At 43.5% G+C, this 25523-nt stretch overlaps 1 protein-coding gene across 13 annotated transcripts in view; it reads right to left on the bottom strand.

Annotated features, from left to right (window-relative positions):
- Positions 1-516: 516 nt before the first annotated feature.
- Positions 517-25523, bottom strand: part of Git2 (GIT ArfGAP 2) — a 50728-nt gene continuing 25721 nt past the window's right edge. For 2 of the 13 annotated variants that reach the window (XM_078038914.1, XM_078038915.1), the window contains exons 12-20: positions 24774-24885; positions 21087-21229; positions 18986-19135; positions 15214-15462; positions 13451-13540; positions 9602-9684; positions 8890-9078; positions 4695-4758; positions 517-3788 (exon numbers count right to left, since the gene is read on the bottom strand). In XM_078038914.1, coding sequence (XP_077895040.1) covers positions 3576-3788; positions 4695-4758; positions 8890-9078; positions 9602-9684; positions 13451-13540; positions 15214-15462; positions 18986-19135; positions 21087-21229; positions 24774-24885 — 1293 coding nt within the window. In that variant the 3' untranslated portion in view covers positions 517-3575. Of the gene's footprint in view, positions 3789-4694; positions 4759-8889; positions 9079-9601; positions 9685-13450; positions 13541-15213; positions 15463-16014; positions 16786-18985; positions 19136-21086; positions 21230-24773; positions 24886-25523 lie in introns of those variants that run through there. The other 11 variants (XM_078038916.1, XM_078038917.1, XM_078038918.1 and 8 more) reach the window with 6 other exon arrangements.

Below are 25523 nucleotides of genomic sequence, written 5' to 3'. Positions count from 1 at the left end.
GAGGCGGGAGGACGATTTGAGCCCAGGAATTAGAGGCCAACCTGGGCACCGTAGCAAGACCCTATCTCAATAAAACAAACAACCCACCCCCACCCCAAAACAATAGAGCAAGGGAGAAACCAAGAAAATTGATGCAGGGTATCCTTTTCTTTTGTCGTACTGGGGATTGGATCCAGGGTCTCTCGATATTAAGCAAATGCAGTACCACTGAGCTATATCCCCAGCCCTTTTAATTTTGAGTCAGGGTCTTGCTAAGTCACCCAGGATGGCCTGGAACTTGTGATTCTCCTGCCTCACCCTCATGAGTTGCTGGGGTATAGGTGTGTGCCACTGTGCTTGGCTAGAATTTTTTTTTAAGAAAGCTATTTGCTAATAAGAACAGAGGAAGAAAAATCTGGTCATTATTGACACTGTCTTTAAAGACGGTGTTATGTGAGAACAACTCTCTCCACGCTTCTATGAATATTTGGAAATTCTATTTCTAACTGGCAGAAAGCACAGCGTGACCACAAGACATTTATAGATAAGCCTGTTTATTGCATAACTAGCAGGCACAAATCCCGAAACGATTTTACAACACGTGAAGGGTACAATAATTACAGGAATAGGATGTACAGTAAAAATGAGAAGTAAGCAGTCATGAGGGACACAGAGAAAACACATTTGAATAAAAGGCATCTCATTTTTTTCCTATGCAGCATTTTTCTTTTGTAAGAACAAAGGTCAGCTTCAACCAGAACAAGGAGGAAAACAAAATCCTACTATTGGGAAGCTCACAGGTGCTGTCGAGGGTAAAACCATGCTAGTTTCACTCTGAGTTCTGCGACTGAAGTCGCCTGGGGAACTGGGTAGCAGCTCCCAAGTTGTGCGCTTCTAGTTCCAATTTCATGAAATGCTGTATTTGATCTTTGGGCCCAATCCATTGTTCTTTGGCAAATATGAACTATCTGCATTCCCAGCTGGAAGATGATTTCAGTGCAAGGAGCGGGGCTTGGGGGTGGAGCTGCTTCCTCCTGCTTAGCACAAGTGCTTGTTCATAAAGTGCAACTCTGTCCTGTTGGCTTCAGGGAAGTGGGGTGCACAGGCGGGAGGGAGAGTTGAGAATAAGGGCGAAGAAACACTTCAGGATGCAGACATGACTTGTGAAAGGCTGTGGAATCCATGTGCAAAAAAAGGCCAGGACTAGTGCGCAGACAAGGTGCAGTTTGCCAACAGGAACAGAGAACTCTGGCGCTAGGAACAGAGGTCTTACACAAGGGAACCTCATGAGGAGGGCAACTTGGGGCTCTCCTACAGTGACTACTGCCTGTCACTGCACTTGGGAGCCTCTGTCCAGGGTCTGGCACTGGGGGTCACTGAGCCAGCTCTCCAGCTGGAAATACTTTGTTGGTCCCATAATCCTCGACTCTCTAGGGTATAAAGACAACTGCTGTAGGTCCCGAGTGTTCAAGGGAAGTCACCACTTCACTTCCTGCAGACGACTCTACGGAGACCTGTTCTCCCTGGGAGCCATGGGTACCAGCTCAGCAGGCCACTGGGTCTTTCCCAAGGACGATGGGAGCCTGGGAGCAGCAGGTATTTGCAAGTCCATGAAGCACACAGAGGGGATCAGCCAGCACTGGAGCTCAGACAGGAGGCCCCTTCTAGAAGGCATGTGCTGAGCATCCAGCACTCCTGTGGCACTTAGGGCTGTGCAGACAGTAAGCAAGAAGTCTTCAGGGACGTGAACCCTTTTCCTGTGCTGTTCACACTGCAGCGAACCAAAGGTGTCCACAGGCCATGATGTAGCAAACCCCAAAGCACCATAGTGACACTGCTTCCAGGACAGCATAGGTCAAGGGGTAAAAGTGTGGGAGTTGGTTCTGTGAAAACAGCCCCAGTCAGCATGCGAGGTGACTTGTACTTTAATCACTTGACTTCCTCAGGTATGATCACCATGGCACAGAACATATGGGTAAAAAGAGGGCAACATCAGAGGGTGGGACCGCCACCTTCTGGGTCAGGCTCAGAGGCCAGGGAAAGCCAGGAGCTCCTGTTTCAAGGTTATAGCCCCGGGTAGAGGCCGTAAGCCCGCAGCTCACCTGGGAGTAGCCGCCTGTGGATGTGTCTGGATTGGCTGTCAACATTTCTAATTGGAGAGTTGGCACCAAAAAAATCCAGATTTCTGGTGCCTCTTGTGGCACAAAAAAAGCTCTGGCCACACCAGGCCCACTTTTCTATTGGTGATGAGTATGGTGGGGGAGCAGCTGTCCCTGCCTGGGTGGCCAGGGGTCCTGCTGTCCCTCTTCAGGCCTCTGCTGTGCTCTGGCCCACTGCATTCACGGGTACTTCAGGTCGGTCACTGACGAGCCCCCCCCCCCCCAGGAACTGCTGCCCAGAGCGGGCTCTTGAGCCGCAGCATGTTCTAGACTTCAGCAGCTCCTTTCCTAGGAGCACTCGAAGAAAGTCCTTTCCTTTTTTCTTTTTTTTGGTGGTGCTGGGGATAAAACCTGCATGTGCTCCGCCACTGGGCCCCGCCAGGAATTCTTGAGAGCTGGCGTCTAAGTGCCAGTGAGGTGAAGGGGGAGACGCTGACTTGGATGACGTTCACCTTACCTTAGAGGAGGTCCCGACAGAGGATGGGACGCGTGAAGCTGCTCATGTGAGGAAGCTGTCGGTGGGAAAGGAGAACCAAGGTGTGGATGAAAGGGACGTGCAGTGTCAGTTTGTGGCAGTGACATCTGAGTAGGTGGAACAAAGTTAGTTATGGCTTGTTAAGCTGATGCTTGTCTTTGCCGCACGTTCTGAATGAGCCGTGTGGTTTGGGGTAAGGCAGAGTACTTGATGATGGGTGACAATGGGTAGTGCTCCTTCCTGAACATGGCCACATGGGACACGGTGTGGAAGGTGAATGCTTTATCTGACTGTAAGGAGACTTCAGAATAATGGTAAAATATAAACAGATAGAAAATAAAGACAAAAAATTAAATAACAGAACATTCAGACACAATAAAACAGACACAGGCAATTCCTTGTTCCCTCCTACACGAGGTTGTTAACACTAATTTAGAACATGGCAAAGTCCTTTCTCTACATACATGCTTGGAGATACCCCAAACTTAAGATACCCCAAACTTGAACTTGTTTTGCAGTTGGTTGGAAAATCCACTTATTGCACGATGCTTGATAGGGAAACAGGTGGTGTTCACTTTTTTTTTTTTTTAATTCAACTCTCTCAAGAAAATGTTTTACTAAAAAAAATCTCACTTATGATCTTACCTACAGGTAGGGAGCTTAAAGGGATTTTAACGAATTTTGAACAATGAAAGTACTTTTGGATGTGTATGATCATGGTCTCACAGTCACCAACACAACGGGACATCAGAAACTAAACGGGCAAACAGGCACGAAATAAGGCAAGTGGGTTAAATTAATAGTTGAAAATTTGTTAGAAAACATGCAAAAATAATACTGAGTTTTCTTTTAAAAAGTTTTAAATCGTCATTAAATGTTTTTGTAAAAATCTGGAGTTCCATGTCTAAATTTGAATCGGACTTTTAAAAGTCTAGAAAAAAGAAAGGACAGCACTCCACTGTTCAGTTGTTGTTCTCTTTGGTGGTGATGGTGACCAGCTGCTTGGCGGCCTTGGCAATGTCGTAGGCACACTGGATGACCTGCTGCGTGACCAGCTGGACGTCCGTGGGTGAGCCCGAGTCCCCCGGGAGGGCCTTCTTGCACTCTGACTGGAGCCGGTAGGCGCTGGATGTCAGCAGGCGAAGGGAGGTTCTCACCATGTCAGATTTGGGTTTCTAAACAGAAAAACCACAGCCAGTCACCAGGGACTGCATGCTAGGCACCCACCAGCAAGGGACAAACAGGCCTGGAAAGCCCTCTGGCTGTTCCATCTGGCCAGAGGCCCATTGATTGGTTGTTCACTTCTTAACAGGGTTCTTTATTTTTTTTTTTTTCAATTTATTTTTAGTTGTAGTTGGACACAATATCTTTAATTAATTAATTTATTTTTATGTGGTGCTGAGGATTGAACCCAGGTCCCGCCCGTGCTAGGTGAGCGCTCTACTGCTGAGCCCCAGCCCCAGTCCTGCAACAGGGTACTATCTATAAACGCTATAAGCCCTGCAGCCCCTGGAGCAGAAGATGCAGAACTGCCTTGACTCCAGGCGTTAAGTGCACACAGGGTGATTTTAGTAGTGTGGGCTGTTCTGAGATTGTTTTAAAAATATTAACTTCTGCAGTGACAGATTCCAGATAAAATTTTATTCTGTTAATGGTCTGCCTTGACTTCTATATCCTTGTCTTATTGAAATCAATATTTATGTAGAATGAAAATAGTCCAAAACACAATGTGACTGCATATTTTAAAAATTCTACAGGTTACAAAATGGTTAATATGACATGAAGATCATAAAGAAATTTCTTGCAGTGCAATTAAAAGGATCTAGCTGGGCACTGGGGTGCACACTTGTCAACCCAGCGGGTCAGGAGGCTGAGGCAGGAGGATCGCGAGTTCAAATCCAGCCTCAGCAACTTAGCCAGGCCCCAAGCAACTCAGTGAGACCCTGTCTCTAAATAAACAATAATAGGGGCTGGGGATGTGGCTCAGTGGTTGAGTGCCCCTGAGTTCAATCCCTAGTACCAAAAAAACCAAAACCAAAACCAAAAAAACATCTAAAGCAAGTGAGTAGAAAGTGACTTACTTTGGGGAATAATGCTGCCATTTCTGTAACAGCTACATGTATCCTCTCTGAGCAGGGAATATAACTGCAAAATAGTGAAGAGGTTATTCAAAGACTGTCAAAATGATCTGGAGGCAGACAATTCTCAGGGACCAGAGAGGTTCCATGTACATTTCTTTGACAACACCGCCAAGCATCCTACACCAACAGAAGGCACAAGGTTATAAAGCGGGGTCTGGGTCCTCTGGTGAAAGTTCAGTCAATCTGTAAAAATAGTCTCTAATTGTGAAATGTGGCAACATATACTACTGGCCAGGAGAAGCCAGAAAATAGGATAAAAGCCATTTATACCTCAAGTTCATCCTTTACTCCTTGAATGTTTCCTTTCCCTTATTTCTAGAAAGAGAAACAAGGATTTCCACGCCCAAATCTACAAAGGTAAAAAATAAAGGACTGAGCCAAATTCCTTAAAGTTATAATCGGAGCTCCTACTTCAGTATCCAAGGCCATTTCATCAGTGGGCCCTTCTAAATCCCTTTCACTCAAATCCATCTGAATTGTTAGGGACACGTATCTTTCACTTTGGATAAAGAGAAAACACTGAGGTCTGCCTCATATACCATTCAGACACTCATCTACTTTGTCATGAAGTCACCATGTGCTCGTCTCTGATAAAATGCTATTACACTGTCAGCACTTTCTCGTATTTTGATGAGCTCTAAGAAAACAGCACACACCCCATCTGCCACCCTCACCCTTTCTTCCGTGCTGTCTGGCTGCCTGGCCTTCCAGGGCTAGAGACTCACTTGACATTCCCTGTCACCTTAGAGACTGGAATTTTATCACACCCACTTTTCGAATGAGAAAGCTGCACCCCAGAGAGGAAGACAGGTCCAGATCCCACAGAGGTCAGAGGAGGACTGAGCTCAAACCCGCTGGCCACAGATTCACATCAACCTTATGGCAAGACTCTTTCCAGCCGTGAACAGTAATCTGACTTCTTGTGATGAGAAAGGAAAGAGTTAAGACTGTTTTTACCTAGGATTCTTTTTTTTTTTTTTTTAGTACTCTGGCAAGCAACAGATGAGGCCAGTTTCGTATCTTAAAAAAAATGTTAAGTTTGCATTCTAAGGAGTGTACCACTGCAGTATGCACAAGGACAAATACAGCCGTGGTGGCTCAGCAGGCAAGCATGTGCTGAGCACGAACAAGGTCCTAGGTTTAACCCCAGCACGGAAGAAAAAAGAAGCAAAACAAAATTGATGAGGTTGAGTGACGGTTGTTAGATACGACACTGCCACCGAGCCTGGGCTTGTGTCTTTGAGAACTGATCCACAGCGCAGGAGTGATGCTGGGTATGAGAGAAGCACTTTTGGAGCAATGCTTAGTATGTTAAGAGACACTGCCACAGATGGGTGTGGCTGGCTGACAGAAGAACCCAGGGAACTGGCTTTTGAATAAAGATGATATAAGCAATCTCTGTTTCTCCTTTGTAAGACATTTAGTATCAAAACTATTTTAATTAAGACTGCCTACACCAGGCATGGTGGTGCATGCCTGTAATCCCAGCGGCTCGGGAGGCTGAGGCAGGAGGATCATGAGTTCAAAGCCAGCCTCAGCAACTTAGTGAGGCACTTAGCAACTCAGCAAGATCCTGTCTCTAAATAAAATATAAAAAAGGGCTGGGTATGTGGCTCAGTGGTTAAATGCCCCTGGGTTCAATATCAGGTATCCCTACCCCCCAGAAAAGAAAGATTATTTTAATTACGTCAAGAAAATGGTTTATATATCTAAACATGCCTTCAAATTGAAAATCCTGACTTTAATTTTTCTTTTTTTCCTGGTACTGGGGATTGAACCCTGGGGTTCTTTACCACTGAGCCACATCTCCAGTCCTTTTTTATTTTTAATTTTGAGACAGGGTTTCACCAAGTTTCTCAAGCCCTCACTAAGTTGCTGAAGCTGGCTTAACTTGCAATCCTCCTGCCTCAGTCTCCTGCATTGCTGGGATTACAGGCGTGCACCACCATGCCTGGTCTTCTATTTTTGAGAACAATTAGAACCATATATGATATACCAACAAACAAAAATGCCAATGAATAAGGAGTTAACTTGCAAATGTGAAGGGACAACAGCCTCCCTGGTCCTATGGGAAGAGCCATATCCACAGCAATCATTTCTGTCACTCAAGAATGTTCCCAATAATATCCCTGCAGCTGAGAACCACACCTAGAGTTTTATGCTTTGCCGGTTAGGGTTTCATTTTGAGAAACACAATTCACCCCTGGGACATCCTTGACAAGCCACACGCACAACAGGCAGGCACATATGAGTGAGGAGGTCGTCCTCCTGTGTCTGAGGGAGTTTATGTTCATAGTATCAGATTGGTATCTTTCAAAAAAATAGATAAAAGCTTCTGTACATGATCTGTTTGAATCCCCGGGTGCACAAACATGTGCATGTCAAAGAGAGAAGAGCTAAAGGGGAAGTGGGACTTGTAGGCCCAGGAGACAACACTAGGCAGCAGGAGGTCAGGGGCTGAGGGGAGCTTGCTGGGCCCAGAGAACCAGGAGAGAGCCTCAAAGTGGCTGCAAGGTCTACCTGAGATGAGGTGAGCAACAGACTGGCAAAAGGAGAAACCACCAAAAAAGGCTTAGGTTTCATTAGTACAGCGCCAGGCTGCAAACGGAAGCGTCTTGGATACAGGGGTAGCCAGAGACTTTAACAGAACACGCAACGGTTTATAAAGTATGAATTCTTTAGACCAATTCCAGTTTAAACCCAAAGCATAAGTTAATGATTAAAATCTCTGCATCATTCTCTCATGGTCTTAAAATAAAAAGAGATCAGATCCTGAAATGTGTTGAATGGATTTGTACATCTTAACAAAAAGAACCAAGCACCATATTGAAATCTCTGAAGCCAGAAACGGCCTCAGGGCAGATATTTATATTTTTGACAACTACTAAAGAAAACAATACGATGTAAGCACATTTTTAGTTAGAAATACCAGCACAGCACTTCTGAACTGGAGGAAACTAAAAGTGGAGAACACTGATAAATGGGGTTGGGGGACTGGGGAAGGAGTTGGTTTGTGTCATGATTACTTGAAACACTGTCAAGACTGTGCCGTGGGAGGCTGCAGGTCACTTCACTCTACAAGACAGGGTTACTCACTGCCAAGACTGTAGCCCCAGGCAAAGGGACTGTGTGCTTGTAACACGTGAAGTGCAAGCACCTGGGAAAGCAGGAAGCCACACAGCTCCGTGGCTTCTGCAAAAGGAAGCTGAGGAAAGACAGGTTCCTCTTTTTCTCAAGGAGCTTGCAGCAGCCCACCCAGAAAGGAAAGCTCTTATCTTTCAATAAACACACTGTTCTTTTCTTCTCCAGTGGGAAATAGTGCTACTGGAAGAAGTGTGAGCTGCATAAAAAAGAAAAAAGGCAGAGAAAGGGGAGGTAGCCCAGCAGTGTCAGGGGCACAGGGGAGGGTCACAGGTAGGCTGTGGTGAAGAAGAGGAAGAGGAGGAAGGATCGGTGCTGTTCCTCGAAGGGGTCAGGAGGACTTCTCTGCATCCTCAGCTCTGCTGACCTAATGCATGAGACTGTTCTTGAGATTGAAGAATTTCTGCTATTTTCTCAAACCTGGTGGGAAGCTGCTAAACAATGTTTTATGAGTGTGTCTGTCTAATCCCGCCTGCGGAGGGAAACTAGGACATTATGCAAAACAGTTCACAACCACCAGAATTCTCAGAGAACAAAAGGATCAGCTACTCAGTAGGAGCCAGTAATCTTACAAGCGTACATACACACACACACAGGAGAGCCAGGTAAGAGGTAAGAAATCAGGTCCCTCTCGGGACACTGCCGGCCTGGGTAACCTTGCCCCTAGTGGAGCAAGGGAGAGGCCAGAAGAATCAATGGAAGGTCTGGAGGCAGCTTCTTCTCCTCTGCATCAATAATCAGGACTGCTGCCCCAGTACACTGACTGCAGCTTTATTTCTGGAGGCATTTATTTTCAGAGAGTTTGATAATGTGTTGAAAAACAAGCAAACAAAAGACAAAACCCCCAAACCAAACCTACACTTTTTTGTTGAGTTTTCAACTACCTTAAAGTCACAAGGTAGAAGCAATTCCCTTTCAGGGCTCCCTGTGTCCCTCTTGTCCCTTTCGGAGCATGAACACACGTCCTCCCAGCACAGGACTCTAGCCCACTCACCTGTCATGTTTATTTTCCTGGGCTGCTCGCAGGAGCTCCTGTATGTTTTTGGTGATCTGTTCAGTCTTGCGGATAACATCCTCGGTGCTGGGGAGCGTGGGGCTTGGGGCCGTGTGGGACTCTGGTGGATCTGGCATTGAGCACTCGCCTGGCCACACCATACTCCTTTGCCTTCCCTTTCGGCTTGACCTGTGAACAGTGAGGATGTGGCTAAACAGGACAGGCGCATATTGGCTGCTTCAGTTTCCAGGAGCCGCCTCTTGTGTACCGGCTGAACACACAGGAGGCAGATTTTGTGGTTTCCTTCATCTGTTTGCAGAAACAGGGGAGGCTCCACTTCATCCTGTCAGCTCACCTAGAGGCCACTTCCTTCTGCCCTCAGACCGGAAGCCAGGACCCAGGCAGATGGGTGCAGAGGGAGAGGGAGGGAATACCTGGGGGGTGTGGCATTAGAATCCCTGCAGAGCCAACTCCTTAGATACTGTCAACTTAACATTGAAGTAAAGCATTGATTTTAAACACAGAGCAGATACCAGCTGGTAAAAACCCCTGTGGCAATAATGTGAATTAAAACCTGTAAACTGCGAGTCTGTGCCTGAGTATCTTAAGACCTACAGGTTTGAAAATAGGCACAAGGGATGCAGATGGCCAAGGCCTGCCAGTCGCTGGTCCTTGAGAGCCCACCCCCAGCACACTCTTCCCTCAGATGTACCCTGTGTCATCTGGCTCCGTGTCATTGGGAGTGTTGTCATAGTCACTCTCAGGTGTGCTGTTCTGCTTCTCCAGCCTGGGAGCCTACAGGAAAGAATAGGAGACCCCCATTAGTGCAGAACACAGGATACTTGGAGTCTACCTAGGGAATCAATTACCTGTGAGTCTATGTGGCCTTCACACCTACACCTCATTTGGGACAGGAGCCAACTCTTTACTGAAATTTAGTAAAAATGAACAGTGGATTCAGAAATGTTTTCTTTCTCCACAAACAGTTCCACAAACTAAGCTGACACAGATACGCAAGACTATCTCATTTAGTTTTCAAAGGAATATGAAATTCATAATATAATGGATGCAGTCAATAAGCAAACATGCCAGCATTTATACGACTGCAGACTTTCAGTGCTGGAAGTTACGGGCAGAAGATCTGATGGTTTCACACCAGAAGAGAAAATGAAGGGCCAAAAAGACGGCTGACCTACCCAAGGACATGGAGGCTCTTGAGAAACAGGACCAAGAGCCCAGGCCCCCATATCCTGCTACAGGAATTTCCAACCTTCCATGCCTGCACTCAGATAGCTGTTGCTGCTCTCCAAGAGTTGCCTTCAAAGATGGTTTTTATGAGCCACCTGAGAAAACTGGCATTATTAGTTTATACCCACATGTTGTTTGTGAACCAAAATGGATAACCCAGTTTGACATTTGTTTTTAAACCAATTTTGTTTCCAAAAGTATCTGCCCCTTAAAATTTAGAGATTTGGTGTAGTTGTAGAGATGAAAAAACGGAATGCAGATTTAAAGGAGGAGTCTTGGAAACGTTCTAAGAAAAAATGGCAGCACCACTAAATACAGTATACTCCAGGGTGACAAAATGTGAAGGGGACTAGACCACACACCTTAGAAGGGGTCTGTGTTAGTTCCAGGATGTTTATTGAAAGCTAATTTCCCTTTGAATGCTTTTCTTCATAACGTTTGAGGATTTCTTTATCTAACAGAAATTGATGTAAGCTATTCAAATCTTAAACTGATTACCTTACAAAATGCAAGTACGAGCTACTTCCAGCTATATACCCTGAGTTTCATTCAAGTTAATCAAAACATATGACTGAGAAATTTTATTGATGCTGCAATAAAATGTGACTGTATGCTTGAACACATGCAGACTTGTACCTTCATCCAAAGCATAGCTACTGGAGAGTAAGTTAAGCCAGGCACAGTAGTGCACGCTCATAATCTCAGCTATTCAGGAGGCCCAGACAGTAGGATCACAAGTTCAAGGCCAGCCTGGCAACTTAGTAAGAGCTTGTCTCAAAACAAAATTAAAAAAGGCTGCAGATGTAGCTCAATGGTAGAGTTTTTGCCTAGCATGTATGAGGCCCTGGGTTCAAACCCCAGTAGAAGAGGAGGAGGAAGATGAGGATGAGGAAGAGGAAAATGAGGATGAGAAGGATGAGGAAGATGAGGAGAAGGAGGAAGATGAGGATGAGGAGGAAGATGAGGAGGATGAGGAGGAGGATGAGGAGGAGGATGAGGAGGAGGAAGATGAGGACGAGGAGAGGAGGAGAAAGATGAGGAGGATGAGGATAAGGAGGAGGAAGAGGAGGAGGAGGAAGATGAGGAGGATGAGGATAAGGAGGAGGAGGAGGAGGAGGAAGATGAGGAGGATGAGGATAAGGAGGAGGAGGAGGAAGATGAGGAGGATGAGGATGAGGAGGAGGAAGATGAGGAGGATGAGGATAAGGAGGAGGAGGAGGAGGAAGATGAGGATGAGGATGAGGAAGATGAGGAGGATGAGGATGAGGAGGAGGATGAGGATGAGGAGGAGGAGGAGTTGTTCATCCAGAGATGCTCTAGTGGAAAGAATAAAATAAAATTAAACCCAGAAAAATCACACTTTTTATAATGGATCTTTTTGACTTCCTTGATGTAAATTTGATAGTTATAGATCAAATACTTTATCCACAATGATCAACAGTACCAAGTTTCGTTTAAACATTTTAGAGGAGTAATGACTCACATACCCACTATATGTCCTCAGGAAATGTTCCTCAAGTATAGAAACCACCACGCACGGGGAAATCAGTTACTTACGCATTATGTCCTTCATCGTTGTCAACAAAAGCAAACAGGTTTCAATGTAGCCATTTAATTTTATGAGAATTATTGTGAACATGCAGAGCCAAGAGCCATTGGTTAAGTGTTGCTCTCTCAAAGCTGTTAATAGAAAAGTTATCTTATAGCTGGTGCTGGTTCAGTTTATTTAAGAGATTTACAGTTCTCTCTGAATAAAGACATGTCATGAATATCTAAACCTATGATGAAGCTGTCATGAACAACTAGGTGGTCAGTTTAAATGACCTCACTGTTAATTTTGTATAAAACTGTCTCTCACCAAGCAGTGTTTGCAATGATTTCTGAAGCTACCAAAAAACCAACCAAACAAACAAACAAACAAAAATCCAACACAAACATTTTCTAAACCCACAACATTTCACAGTGGATGAAAGAGGTTTACTTGACTCTTACAAAATTTCAAATGAGATACTTCATTACTATTTTGCTGTCTTTTAGTTTTTTACAGGAATAACAACATTACAAATCAATTTTAGGACTGCTCAGAAGTATGATGAATCAAGAATTCTTTTTTTTTTTTAAAGTTGTAAACGGATCTTTTATTTTATTTGTTTATTTAAATGCAGTGCTGAGGATAGAAACCAGGGCCTCACACATGCCAGGCAAGTGCTCTATCACTGAGCCACAACCCCAGCCCCTCAAGAATTATTTTTAATACATAACTTCAAAAGTACAATAAGGAATTTCAAAAGGGCCTTAGCTAGTTATATGCCACTGACAGTGGACAGAAACTTCTCCATCGTTCCTGGGTATAAGGGAATGGACAAAGGCTTAGTGTAAATTTCACAAATTCCCAGGCTCACTGATGCCTTCGATCATTTCACCTTTTCTACAGTATCCTTTACTGAAAAAAAAGACTGAGCCAGAATCTGAATGCAGGTCTTCAAACTTGGGCTCTGTTCAGGGCTTCTCCAGGTGAGTACTTGCTGCAGTCATGTTCTCTTAGTACATGAAAAAAGATTTATTTATTTATTTTAAACCAACAGAGCCTTTGGGAACAGGGACTATGCTGCTTATAACTGACTTACCAAAAGAATGGGTAAAAAGAGATGCTGAATACCTGCTGCCTGGCTGTACTAAAAGGCTCTTACCTGGATCATGTTCAGCTCTTGGGAATGTAAACTACACACCAGCGGCCTGGGTCCGACCAACCAGCACAGGTGAACAGCTGTCTGCTAACAGCTACCTGTACCCTCTCTGGATGCTAAGTGTTACAAATCTGGTTTAGGATGCAGGGTCTGTAAACCTTGGTTTGTAAAGTATAGTGCTGACATAAAATATGCCAGCAGTTTAAAGTTTTCATGCTAGTCCAAATGGAACAGTTTTAATCTGTTAACAGCTCTGAATAAATTGGACAGATGTGCCCTATTACAATATTTAACCAGCAGCCAGCTAATTCTATGATTATTTAAAAAGACAGTATGCTCAGAATAAATGATGTAGGGTGATTTTCGAACTGTTAAACATGATGTGAAAGTGAGCAATGTGAAGTTAGACAAGAGGGAGGCTGCCTCTCCACGATATGCGTGCATGTATGTGTGCGTGAGTGCGCGTGCCCGCTGCACTGTGGGAAACCAGGAGGGAAGCCAGCACTGCCTCATGCAGGACAGAGGGTAGTTAGTAGGGGACGGGGACAGGAGGGCCAGCGCCCAAGCACAAAGCGCCCAGGAGCACTGTCCCTCCTCCAGAGCAGACCATTCAGAGTGTACTTAACCCTTCGGGTGCTTTCGTCCCTTGACCAGGAAAGTGTGGAGGGGAAGGAAGGCAGAGATGAAGAGGAGGTCACAAGCGCACTCCTCCCGATCTGGAAGGGGAAAGAGAAACACACTCGGGAAAACACAAAACAAACAAACCCAACCGCCTTCCCTGGCTTCAGGAAAAGAGTCCTAGAAGACAACATCCTATGTAAGGTGAGTCCTGAACTCTAGGTGACAGCCCAAAGCCACGCCCCAGAGGTGTGGAATCCCCTGTTGGAACACCTCCTAGAAATTACTCTGAATTTAAAGGACTACTTTTTTCCGTATGGGAAAAGAAGACTTCGCATTTGTGTCACATTTGCCAACAGTTATTTCTAATGGATTGTCGAAACCAAACGTGTTTTTCAATCAGGACTAATATGAATGAAATAAGAGACTACATATATGACTGTAAGTGGTCCACGCCATTACTCTAACCTTGACACTGCAATCACAGAGCTTCTGCAATAATATGACTTCCTTACCTTCTTAACTTTTCTAAAATAGGAAAGTACACTGTGAAAGCTAACAAAGGTTGCTTTTCCCCATTTTTTTCCAGTTATAAAGAAATAAGTTCAACAGCATTCCTTTACACTAAATGTATCAAATCAATTGCCTTAGAGTTTTAAACTCAACTTCAAGATGAAATAATGGACTCAATTATATGCCATTTTACCACTGTGCAATTTAACACAATTAAACTAGGATTTAATTTACTAGACTGTATCCTTTGCTTTGCATTTACTCTTGAGATTTTTTTTGGAACTCCTATATGTTTTGACTGAAGAAATTATAACTGGATGTTCAAAACGATAAATATTAGTCTCGAAAGAAAGCAATGTATAAAGTTCAAAACTTCTGTAACAATTTTTTTTTGGCAGTTCTGGGGAATCAAACTGAGGTCCTCACGCATGCCAGGCAAACACTCTACCACTGAGCCACATCCCCAGACCCCAAACCTGGATTTTTTTTTTTAAATAAATTTATCCAAAAGACAAATAACTTTTGTAAACCTCAAAACACAATTCTTATCTCATTGCAAAATGAGATTGTCAGACCTCTGATATAGAATATAGTCTTTGGAATTCAACAGTTTTAAGGTGGACGAAGAGTTCTTATAATAATTAAGTTTTAGGAGAGGACAAGGCTACACTTCTGGTGGGAAGGGGAGGAGCAGGATGCAGAGCCTCACAACGAAGGTGCAGGGAGCCTGTGAGCCAGTGGACAGGTTGCAGAGCCTGGGGTCTTCTGCACTTGGCTGGTGTACTGGCCACATGTGCCACCTGCTCATAAGGGAGCAGCCAAAAAGGCATCTTTCCTCCTCAGGCTCCAGAGATAAAGAGGCTCGACCCTGTCTACTGCAAAGATGACACTTCTGCTAGTGACCTTTATCATTTGCTTTTGTTTTTGCAAGTGGGGAAGGAAGGAAGGAAGCTTATACAAAAGGTTCCAACAGGGACTGACTGGGAAATGTATCATGGAAATGAGGAGGAAAGGGGAGTGGGAGCTGAGCAAGAGCCCAAATCCCCAGCTGGACCAGAAAACTTTCAGTCTATGGTCCTGTGTGCTGCGGGAACACTGCACCCACCCGTGGTGGACACATTCACACAGCAAACACAAAGCCGACTCTCAGAGCCCAGCTTGGCCAAGCAGAGGCACAAAAATCTGTGGGTTCAGAAGAAGGAACAGAGCAGTCAGGCCATGCAGAAGGAACAATGGAAGCGCCAGCGGTGCTACTTACGTGCGCAGGGAAGGGCTGGAGTCTTGTTCTGCTCTCCTCAGGGTGATTTGCTTCTCCCATTGGGAGATATGGTTTCTGACCTGATCCCGTCTCGTACATGGACATGGGCCTACTGCCCCGGGCAGATGGACGTCGCTTTAAGGAAGAGTGGTTGGAAGTATCTGGGTACTCAGAACCAGTTTGCACATGATATACATTGGTTGTGGCCTGTTTCCTGAGGTTCGAATTCTCACTCTGGAGTGTTTGAAGCTGAAAGAAATGTTTAGCAGAGGGACTGTGTTTTTCCATAGCAAGCAGATAAAGCAAACATCAAGTGAAAGAACACGATACCAGATCTAAACAATAAGAACAAAAAGGACTAGCTGGATTCAAAGTAAAAGGCAACCACAAACAAGGACTTTTTCTTCCAGAATGAGTGAAATGCAATCAACTTACTTCATCATGCAGTTAATTGAATGGTTTAATTTCTGAATGTGGAAAAGTTGCAATCTGGGCTTTTTAAAAACTATTCACCTCACTACTTAAAATCTGTGATAGCGGGGCTGGGACATGTTTGCAGGCAAGCTGTACTTTGGATTATTTTAAGGTTGGTTCAGCCAAGAGCTTGAGACCATTAGAACATCACTGAAGTAACTTGCTTTCAAATGAGCCCTGAGCAATTGCCAATGCCAAAAATGACAGCAGACACCATGGAAGCAGCACAAAGGTAACTAGAGTTGCTCTGCAAAGCAAGAAGACAGGGAGGCTCAGCTTACAAAAAATCAGATCAGCTACTGCTTTCCAAGAAGCCAACGAGAAAAATCATGATCAACAAGTTTTTATTATATAATAATACTCTTGATATTCCAAACAATTCAGCACTTTTTAAAAAAAGTCAGAGGGAACTGGATTATGGTTAAGTTTTCTTTGTGATATGTCAACATAGCAAACTGGAAACCTATGGGACCGTTAGCCTCTTCATAGGAAGGAATGCTCCACGTAGCACACTTGCTCGCTTCTTGGTCATCGGTCATCATTCGGCTGGGGCTGGAGTATTTGGCCTTTCTCTCCTTTGTCTTTGTGACCCAAAAACCACGAGCATGGTGGGGCTGGCTTTGAACATGCTAAGCTGCCTGGCACCACCCGGTTCTAGTTAGACACTGTCACTGGAGACCCCAAATGCTCTCTCCACTCCTCACACGCAGGCTGCTTCATGGTTAGGGGATCAGCAAGGAATCCTGGGGCTCTTTAGCATCTGGCAGTTTAAACACAAATAACCGTGGCCATCCTGCACAAGGTCCTTCCCCTCTGGTGCGCCTTCATCCTCCACGACATTTTATAAGCAGGGTGTAGTACAAGTTCAGCTGTCTACTCTTTGACAGAGACTGTAAAATCTGACCAAATTCCCTTCCAGTGCCAGGGTTAAAGTCCATAAGCAACTGTCTCTGCATCAGAGGATCCTTACTCTTCCAATAGCAACCCATGCAGCGCTAGGAGGAGTTACTTTCAATTTCTATTTATAAAGCACCGATCTGGGAAAAACACACCAATAGTGGCTGCTCCTCTTCATTAATTAGCATCCTTTCCAAGCAACTGTTAAATGTGAAAGATCAGATAAAAATCATGCTACTTTGTCAACTCAATAAAGAAAAAATTTCGCCTAGATTTAAAATAAAACAGATTCCACAACTTGGTATTAGTAGTGCCAAACCTCTGTGATAGTGTGGCTAACTGGCACAGGAAGGCCATTCCTTCTCAGCCTCCTTGAAGTACAAGCCATGGAGTGACAGACTGCTTCTACACCACAAAGTCTTTGAGGGTGTAACTTGTATTTGCAATCTTCTTTCCAACAAGAGACATTTGCAAGGTGACAAGCAGCTACGGGAAAGCCCTACATTCTGGGATACAGATAGGCTTGAGGCACCTGTCAGAACTACTTATTGAAGAACCTGTGACCTGAGTAGTCAAGGTCGAAAGAATGATCAGCATAAGGACTCATGTCCCAAACATGACTTCGAATGTTTGCCTATGTGAAAAGCCTCTATTAAGAGTTTTCACAGACTGGGCCTTTATCTAACACTGTTCATGCCTGTGAAACATCCAGCTTAGATTTTGTTGGAATGTGTTTTGAGATGAGCACGTTTCTGGTTTTAATTAAAAAAATTTTAGTGCTCTGTATTTAGAGAGATGTCCTTGGATAAATTTGATGAAGTCTATCTTAGTAAGAATCAGGCTCCATTTTTTGTTTGGAAGGAGTACGGAAGGAAATAAAAAGTTGAAGATAATTGAACAGTTTCAGAAATCAAAAGCATTTCTAAGAATTGAAGAGATAATCAATGAGTAATAGCAAGTAATTCCACTCTGCATTTCTTAAAGAAGCTCAAGACATTTGTTCTCAGAGATAACAAAGTTATCTCTGGTGATTTCAACAAATACCAAAAGGAACATTATAGAATAAAACAGGTGATGCTTGGAAGACTGAATTACAATGTCAATGTTAGGAATGTTTTAGAAAAAGTAATCTCAAGAAAATTATTAGTCTGATTAATGGGACAAACTATAATCAATTAAACAAATTTTATTTCAGAAAAGGCAAGAGGAAGTGCAAGTCTTGCGTGTTACAGCAAAGGGGCTCCTGGTCTGTCTCAGTCACAGCTGCTCCCCAGCCCACATTGCTGGGAGGTACAGAACAGTGTCTGTGTTTAAAGGCAAACTGATCTGCAAGTGTTTTCGCTCCCTGCACTGTAGGTTATCAGAGCTACTGATTTCCAAAGTTCTCAAAAAACGTCCCCAAACTCAACACCAAAAGAATCCTAGATCAAACCCCAGAGGAGGTACACAGCAGCTTACTTCCCTAGCGAGGATTGAGTCATAGGCCTTCCTTTAGGAAGCCACTGAAAAGCACCCAGCCAAAATGAAATACACCTTGTGACCAAGTCTTGAAAATAAATCTGCAACATTATTCCTTAATGACAGTAAAAGATAGATTATAGTCTGCTTTTAATAGTTACTATTTAAGGGAAGCATTAAAATGTCATTTTTTTGAAGAGAACTGGATGATGGGTTCAATACCCATGAAGTCTGGGCAACATGGAACTTTTCCATTTCCTTCTCTTGGCCTCCTCGTAAAGAATTACATGTGCGAGCCCCCTCTTCAGTGAATGCTTTGCTACTATTGGCCAGACTCCTTTAGAGATTAGTGTACTCATGTGGTTCTGATTCTCTCAAAAAGTAAGGAATGAGAAAATTCTGAACTGATGGGATCATCTCTTTCTAGTACACAGTTCTTGCTGGTACATGGAGTGAGTATGTTCTTTTATTTAATGAGAACCTACTCTGTGGCAGGCTCTCCTCTAGGCTCTGAGGATGCTGCAAATAAGGTAGGGATCTGGGGGAGGACTGTTAGGCTGGGGTGGGCTGGGACTAACATGTGGACAAACATACACATCTGTCCAGGATTTTGGCCTGTTCCATCTCCATGGTGTGAGTACTCTATAGGACCAGCAATAGAAAGAATCACACCCATGCAGAGGATCCACATACCGAAGAAGCACACACCAGGTGTTAGGATTCTCCTACTTGGGGAATTTTCTCTGGCCGTACTCCTAATGAGAGCTATTTTGGTTCAAATATGTAAACACATCCTGCTTCCAAAAAGACAGCTTGGCCCCAAGATTTCTAGGTCTGTTACAGTAACTGTTTTCCTTCCCTCTGATCAAGCATGGTGCCTGGGATTCTTCCTTATACTATGGGATTAGAGAGTCAACCATCCTGTCATTTATTGACATGTTACCTTTTTCTGCATAATTCTCAGCTCGTCACTCAAGTTGTTATTCACCTTCATTAGCTGTTGTATCTTGGCCTCAGAAGCCACTAGAGCGTTTTTGACCTCCATAAATTCCTGTACAGTGACTGGTCCATCTGATAAATCTGAATCTAGGCTCTAAAAATAAATTGGGGAAAATGTTCACAATCTGAGATGATGATAACATTAAAGACTAACAGCTAAAGAATGTCCAATTCTGGCCATGCCAACTGAATTGCAAAATTAAACCAAATCAAGGCTTCTGAGAGAAATGTAAAACTGAAACACAAAAGTAGGGTCACTGTGATACTCAAAAATTTTTCAAGTCAGTATTTTCTAATGGAGCAGTCAGTGGGGCTACTTTGACTGTCTGAGAAGGTTTGTCCTGTCTTGCATACATTTCTCTTACTCTGTCATTTTCTTCTTTTTTTTTAATCATTTAACTTTTAGTTGTAGGTGGACACAATACCTTTATTTTATTTTTCTATGGTGCTGAGGATCGAACCCAGTGCCTCACCCATGCTAGGCAAGCTCTTTACCACTGGGTCACAACCCAGCCCTGTCATTTTCTTTTTTTATCCATTCTTCCATTAATTCATTCATTCCAACACTTTTTATTGAACATAGGCAATTTCTAAGTGCTTGGGATGTATCAGAAAAGAAAATAAGACAAAGATTCCTGCTTCCATGGTGTTTACATCCCAGCCAGCCACATGACAGAGGGAAAAAATAAAAATAAGTAAATATACAGTACGATTGAAGGTGATTAGTGCTGTAGAAACAGACAAAATGGAGCATGGCAGGGTGCAGGAGCTGAAGTAGGGGTGCAGGTGGGCTGCACATCAGGGAGCTGAGGTAAGCCTTTGAGTAGAGCCTGAGCAGGTGAGGAATCAGTCAGATGGTGTCTGGAGGGAGAGCTTCCAGCTGGCAGCAGAGCTCAGCTAGAGGAAGCAGGTGTGGGAGGCGGAGGGGTGGGAGCCTGCTGGTCAACAGAGGGCCCATTCTGGAGGGTCCCATCATGGCCTTGGCTTTCACTTAGGGAACTGGCAGCTTTTGGACAGTCTGGCAGAGGTGTCCTCTCCATCTGCCAATGGCACTACAATTCTCAGTCATGGAAGACACAAGACTCCAGACACATGTTCTGTAAGTCCATCTTCCCTCTTTGAACTTCCAGACCCTTCCTGTCTACTTTCCTATTCATGCATTCTCAGTGTCTGCAGAAGATCTCTGAGGGCCAGTCCTGGGGATTCACTAGTGACTGAACTACCCAGGATCCTGTGGTCTTCTCCTCCAGCTCACACTCTGGTGCCTCAGTATCTCCCTCTGGGACTCTCCTAGCCTAGGTGCTGAGACATCTTCCATCAGCCCATTTGGACTTCTTCAGGAGCATCCTAACTGGGTTCTCTCTTCATCCTCTGACCTTTGTCCTCCTTCCTGCCTAAAGTTTCCAAGGCTCTGAATTGCCAGGGAGGCCTTGGCTCTTCAGTCTGGGTGTCACATTCCTCCTGCTACAGCTCTGAGTCCCGCTCTTTTAGACAGTCCCCTCTTGTGAGCAGCTTTCCTGCAGACACCCCAGGACCACTTTCTCTCTGCTCAGCATCCTGCCCGGTCTGGCTCACGCCCCTCCTGGGTCTTAGGTGCATGCCAGGAACAAAACCTCCTCAGCACTGGATCTCTCCTCTCCCCCCTCAGCTTTGCTCCTGTTTGGCCTGACACTTGTTGCTTTGTCATTTTACTGCAGTGATTACTCCTCCCAGGCAGCACCATCCTCATGGGACAGAAACTAGGACTTGTCTGGGAGAGTTATGATCCTGAGAAGGCTCTCAGTAAACACCCGCCTCACAAGCTTCCTCAAGTCACGACAGCAGCAAAGCTGTGACTTGGTACTTGGCTAAAGGAAAAAGGACCCTGTTCTAGAGCCATTGACCTTGTGTCACCTTCACTTGGCCTGAGCTGAGAGTGAACCTGACTTTACCTCTACAGCACCTTTGGTAGGGCTCGCCCTCGCCTGACATGGTAGGCAGTTCTGCAGGAGGAAGGTATGTAAAACAAACATATCTGCCCTACTGCGTCAGGCATGTCCTCTCACCTTCTGCCGATTTGCCTTGCTTGCTGTGGTTTCCAAATCTGTGTCTTCATCAGATGCCACACTGTCATAGTCTGGCTGGTCATTGTCTTGACTCTCAATACTGTGCTGGTTATTGATTGTTTTCAGTATGAGCTCCACATTGTCTATTAAGAGAAGCAAATAATTTACTTCAGGCTCAAAACATTTTTTTTTTTTTTAAAAACTGTTTTTTAGTTGTAGATGGACACAATACCTTTATTTATTTATATGTGGTGCTGAGGATCGAACCCAGTGCCTCACACATGCAAGGCAAGCGCTCTACCACTGACCCACAACCCCAGCCTCTCAGAACATTTTTTCCCTTCCAAAAAATTACTGGGATGACTTTTTGGCTTAGCCATTTAAAGGTCTGAAAGAAAATAGCAGAATAGTAACATTACGTTTAGACCAATAGAGGGACAGCAGAGAAAACGATCCACCTCATGGGCAGATGCATGAGGGCCTCAAGCATCCATCTGATTTAGGGGCCCAAGGTGGGCAAATTAGGGAAGCTTAGGAAGGAACTGCCAGGTTGAGGCGGATGCCCAGGCGTGGCTCCAGACCATAAAGATGTAAAATAATGTAATATGATTTGATTCCACTTGCAACATGTTCACAAGGTAAAACTGAAAGTAAACTGTTAAACTAGAACCTGGAAACTAGGTGCTCAAAACACTGGCAGTTAGTCACCAGAATCCAAGGAAGGGGCAGGGAGAGAGTGGACCCAGTAGACAGCCATGTAGGCACTATTAGGAGTGTTGATTCCATGGGGAGAGGCAGGGACGATCTAGAGGCTTTGACATATTCTGAATAAAAAAATCTCATCTCACAGACTACCCAGGTCTTCCTGTTTCTCTCAGGAGACTCAGGCTCACCTCTGACTACTAATGTTTTAATCCAGATATCCTGAGGGTTGGTATCTGGGCAACGGATTACAGTTTCTTAAGAGAACCAGGTTCTATTTTAATTTTTAAATTAATATTTAAAAACTCATAAATATATGTGATTACAGAAGTAATAAAGATTCAACACAGAAGCCAGATGTGGTGGTGTATACCTATAATCCCAGCAACTTGGGAGGCCGAGACAGGAAGATCAGAAGTTTAAGGCCAGCCTTAGCACCTTAGCAAGGTCCTAAGCAACTTAGCAGGACCCTGTCTCAAAGTAAATAAATAACTAAATAATAAACAGATAGTTAGATAGAAGGGACTGGGGGTGTAGCTGTGTTAAGGCACCCCTGGCTTCAATCCCCAGTACCCAAAATGATAAAAAGACTCAAAATAAAGAATTGGAAACCAGTGAACAAAGTGGACAGAAATTACTCATGGTCATCATTACATGCTAATTTCTCTCTTTCATGTCTGTTTTTCCACATATGCACACAGTCAATTCTTGTTAATCTCAGTAGTTAAGTTCTAGAAAGCTGCTGTGAACACTGAGCCAACGCCAAACCACTGCTCCCACGGGAAAGACAGGCTTAGGGCCTTGTGAGCCTCTGGTCACATTTTCACCAACTGATCAACACACAGTCTTGTTTTGTGTGTTTATCTTATTTAATACACACTGTTGAGTCATAACACTGAACCTCTGACCACCAGCACTCTAAGTCCTAGGACAATACTCACTGAGCATCATTTTCTCTGAAAGGCACATCTCGGCCTCCTCCTTTTAATGTTTTTCAGTGCTGGGATGGAAACCAGGGTCTCACATGTGGTAGGCAAGTGCTCTACCTCAGAGCTACATCCCAACCCCAACTAAATAAGCCTCCTTGTCCTTAGAACACTAGATAGCACCCTTGGCACTATGCTTAAGGGCTACTTTTTTTTGTTATTACCAAGGATTGAACCCAGAGGCACTTAACCAATGAGCCACAACCTTAGCCCTTTTTTTTTTTTTTTTTTATTTTGAGACAGGATCTCACTGAGTTGCTTAGGGCCTTGTTAAGTTGCTGAGGCTGGCTTTGAACTCACGATCCTCCTGTCTCAGCCTCCCTAGCCACTGAGATAATAGGCACCTGGCACTATATTTAAAATATTAGACATCTGGGCTACTGTTTTTTTTTTTTTTTTTAATCTTATTTTTATGTGGTACTAAGGATTGAACCCAGTGCCTCACTCATGCTAGGTGAGCACTCTACCACTGAGCCATAACCCCAGTCCTCATCCAGGCTATTTTTTAAAAGCAAAACCACCACCACCACACACACACACACACACAAAAAATAAATAAATAAATAAAAAAAATTAAAAAAGCACAAAAATGTGAAGAATATGGCATGAAACAGGAGGCAAGGAGTTGCCTGGCTCCACCTCAGCCAGGAGTGTGTTTTAGATGTTTGAAGTTTTTTGCCACTCAGTATGTTTGAGAATGACCTCGAGGTGCTTCAAGTAGTTAATTTGGGGGTTACAAATAAAGATGAATTTGCAAATATGGACTGTGCAGACGAAGATCAATTGTGTGTGTATTAATTAACATGTGGTATACACTTGCACATATGTATGCATTTAAATGTTTTCCTTACAAAACTGGGATTATACTAAACCTTTAAATATTTATTCCTTTATTCCATAGTCTCTACAAAAAAGATGTTTGTATACCATTCAAATATGTAACTAATCACTCTCTACTGATGATTATTTAGACTGTTAAGTTGGGTGTCATACATAACATACATATAACATTTCTGATTATTTCCCTTCAATTAGTGTAGGCACATTTTTAGACTTCGAATTTATGCAAACTCTTGGCACTGCACCTTCACCAAAACTGAATACACCTTTTTAGAACGTCTTTATTCCTAGGTGACCTGATACAATCAAACTCCTGAATAAGCAAGAGGAAAGAACAAATGTTGTTGGATAATGATTCCTATCTTTGGTGAATGTGATACTGGCTAGAAACTTAATTTTTATGGTACATACCTTTTTGTTTAAATGCCTTACAATAAGAAAAGTATAATTTCTATAATTACAGGCAGCAGCAACACACAGTAATGGGCTGCAGAGGAAGCAGCTCCCAAGTGCAGAGACAGACCCTGTGCTACTGTGTGAGACCTGACAAGGCACTCTGGAAACACATGGTCAGTGTTCTCTTCATAATTTTGAATCATAAACTTCTCACTGCAGACATTTAAAATGACAGCAACACATTTTAATTTAGAACTTTAATTTTTAGAACTCAGTTTTGGAGATAAGCAGTAATAGATGAGATTTCATTTAATTAGAAGAGTTTCATTTCTTATATCCTTAGTAAGATTTAAGTTAAACTCTTGGGTTAATTTCAGGGTACATTTTTATAGGTAAAGTAAGTGACTCCAAAAGAAAAAATCATAGTTAAGGTAAATATGAAATAGTTGATAATTTTTAAATACCGTTAATTCACCGGGGCTGAACTTCTTATCATACTGTATTACCAATAAAACTTATAAGATTGCAAGCTATGTGTCAATGACTGCTTTGATTCATTTACAATGTAAATTTTTTAAAAAAACTGTTTTGGTTGTCGATGGACCTTTATTTTCTTATATATGATGCTGAGAACTGAATGCAGTACTCACACATGCTAGGCAAGCACTCTTCCACTGAGCCACAACCCCAGCCCACAATGTAAAATTTAACCCCTGAGTCTTACAAGGCCCCAAAAGCACACAGTTAGAGGTGAGATGCTTACCTTTTGAACCAGAGAGAGGACTGCCCTGCTGTCTCCTCTTGGCATCACTGAGAATGTCGATTACCAGTGTGGCAAACTCATGGGCATTAAACCGGGCTAATTTCTGTCTGCCCTAAGGGTGAGAAGATAATTGGAAATATTCCCCACTGTAAAAATATAGACATGAACAGCTATCCCAAACTAGTCAGACTACCGACAGGATTCTGCAAAAATCTTCCAGCCCAATCAAAGCATAATCAATCATAGCCATAATCAAATCAAAACATTAGTATTTTCCATGAGACTAGGTTAAAACCATTTATATAAAAAACGTTTACATTTAAATTCTCACAATACATATTTGCTTTTGTGAGCAAGAATACAATGGGTTTAGCTGGGGATGCAGCTCAGTAGTAGAGCACTTGCCTAGCATGCTGGAGGCCTTGGGTTCAGTCCCCAGGACCACTTGCCTACCTACCTACCTACCTAAACAAATAAAATGGTTCCACTTAAGGCTTTTCTTCCACTAATGATTTAGTTTTGAAGTAGACAGAGTAGTGGAAAATCAGTTTGAAGGAAAATTTCTAAATTTCAAGATATAGTTGTGGTCCAGATGTGGGGGCTCTATCTTTATTTATAGCCACTAATCATAAACACTGAAAACACCTTCCTCATTTACTCACTGCTTCTCTTCTTGATGGAGGCTGAAACTACTTTTAATGCTCTACACTTATATATATAGTGATTTGATGAAAATTATTGTGTATAAAT

The sequence above is a fragment of the Ictidomys tridecemlineatus genome, chromosome 2, assembly GCF_052094955.1.
Source record: "Ictidomys tridecemlineatus isolate mIctTri1 chromosome 2, mIctTri1.hap1, whole genome shotgun sequence".
NCBI lineage: Eukaryota > Metazoa > Chordata > Mammalia > Rodentia > Sciuridae > Ictidomys > Ictidomys tridecemlineatus.
Note: the sequence above shows the minus strand (reverse complement) of the source record. Positions and strands in the feature narration are given on the sequence as shown.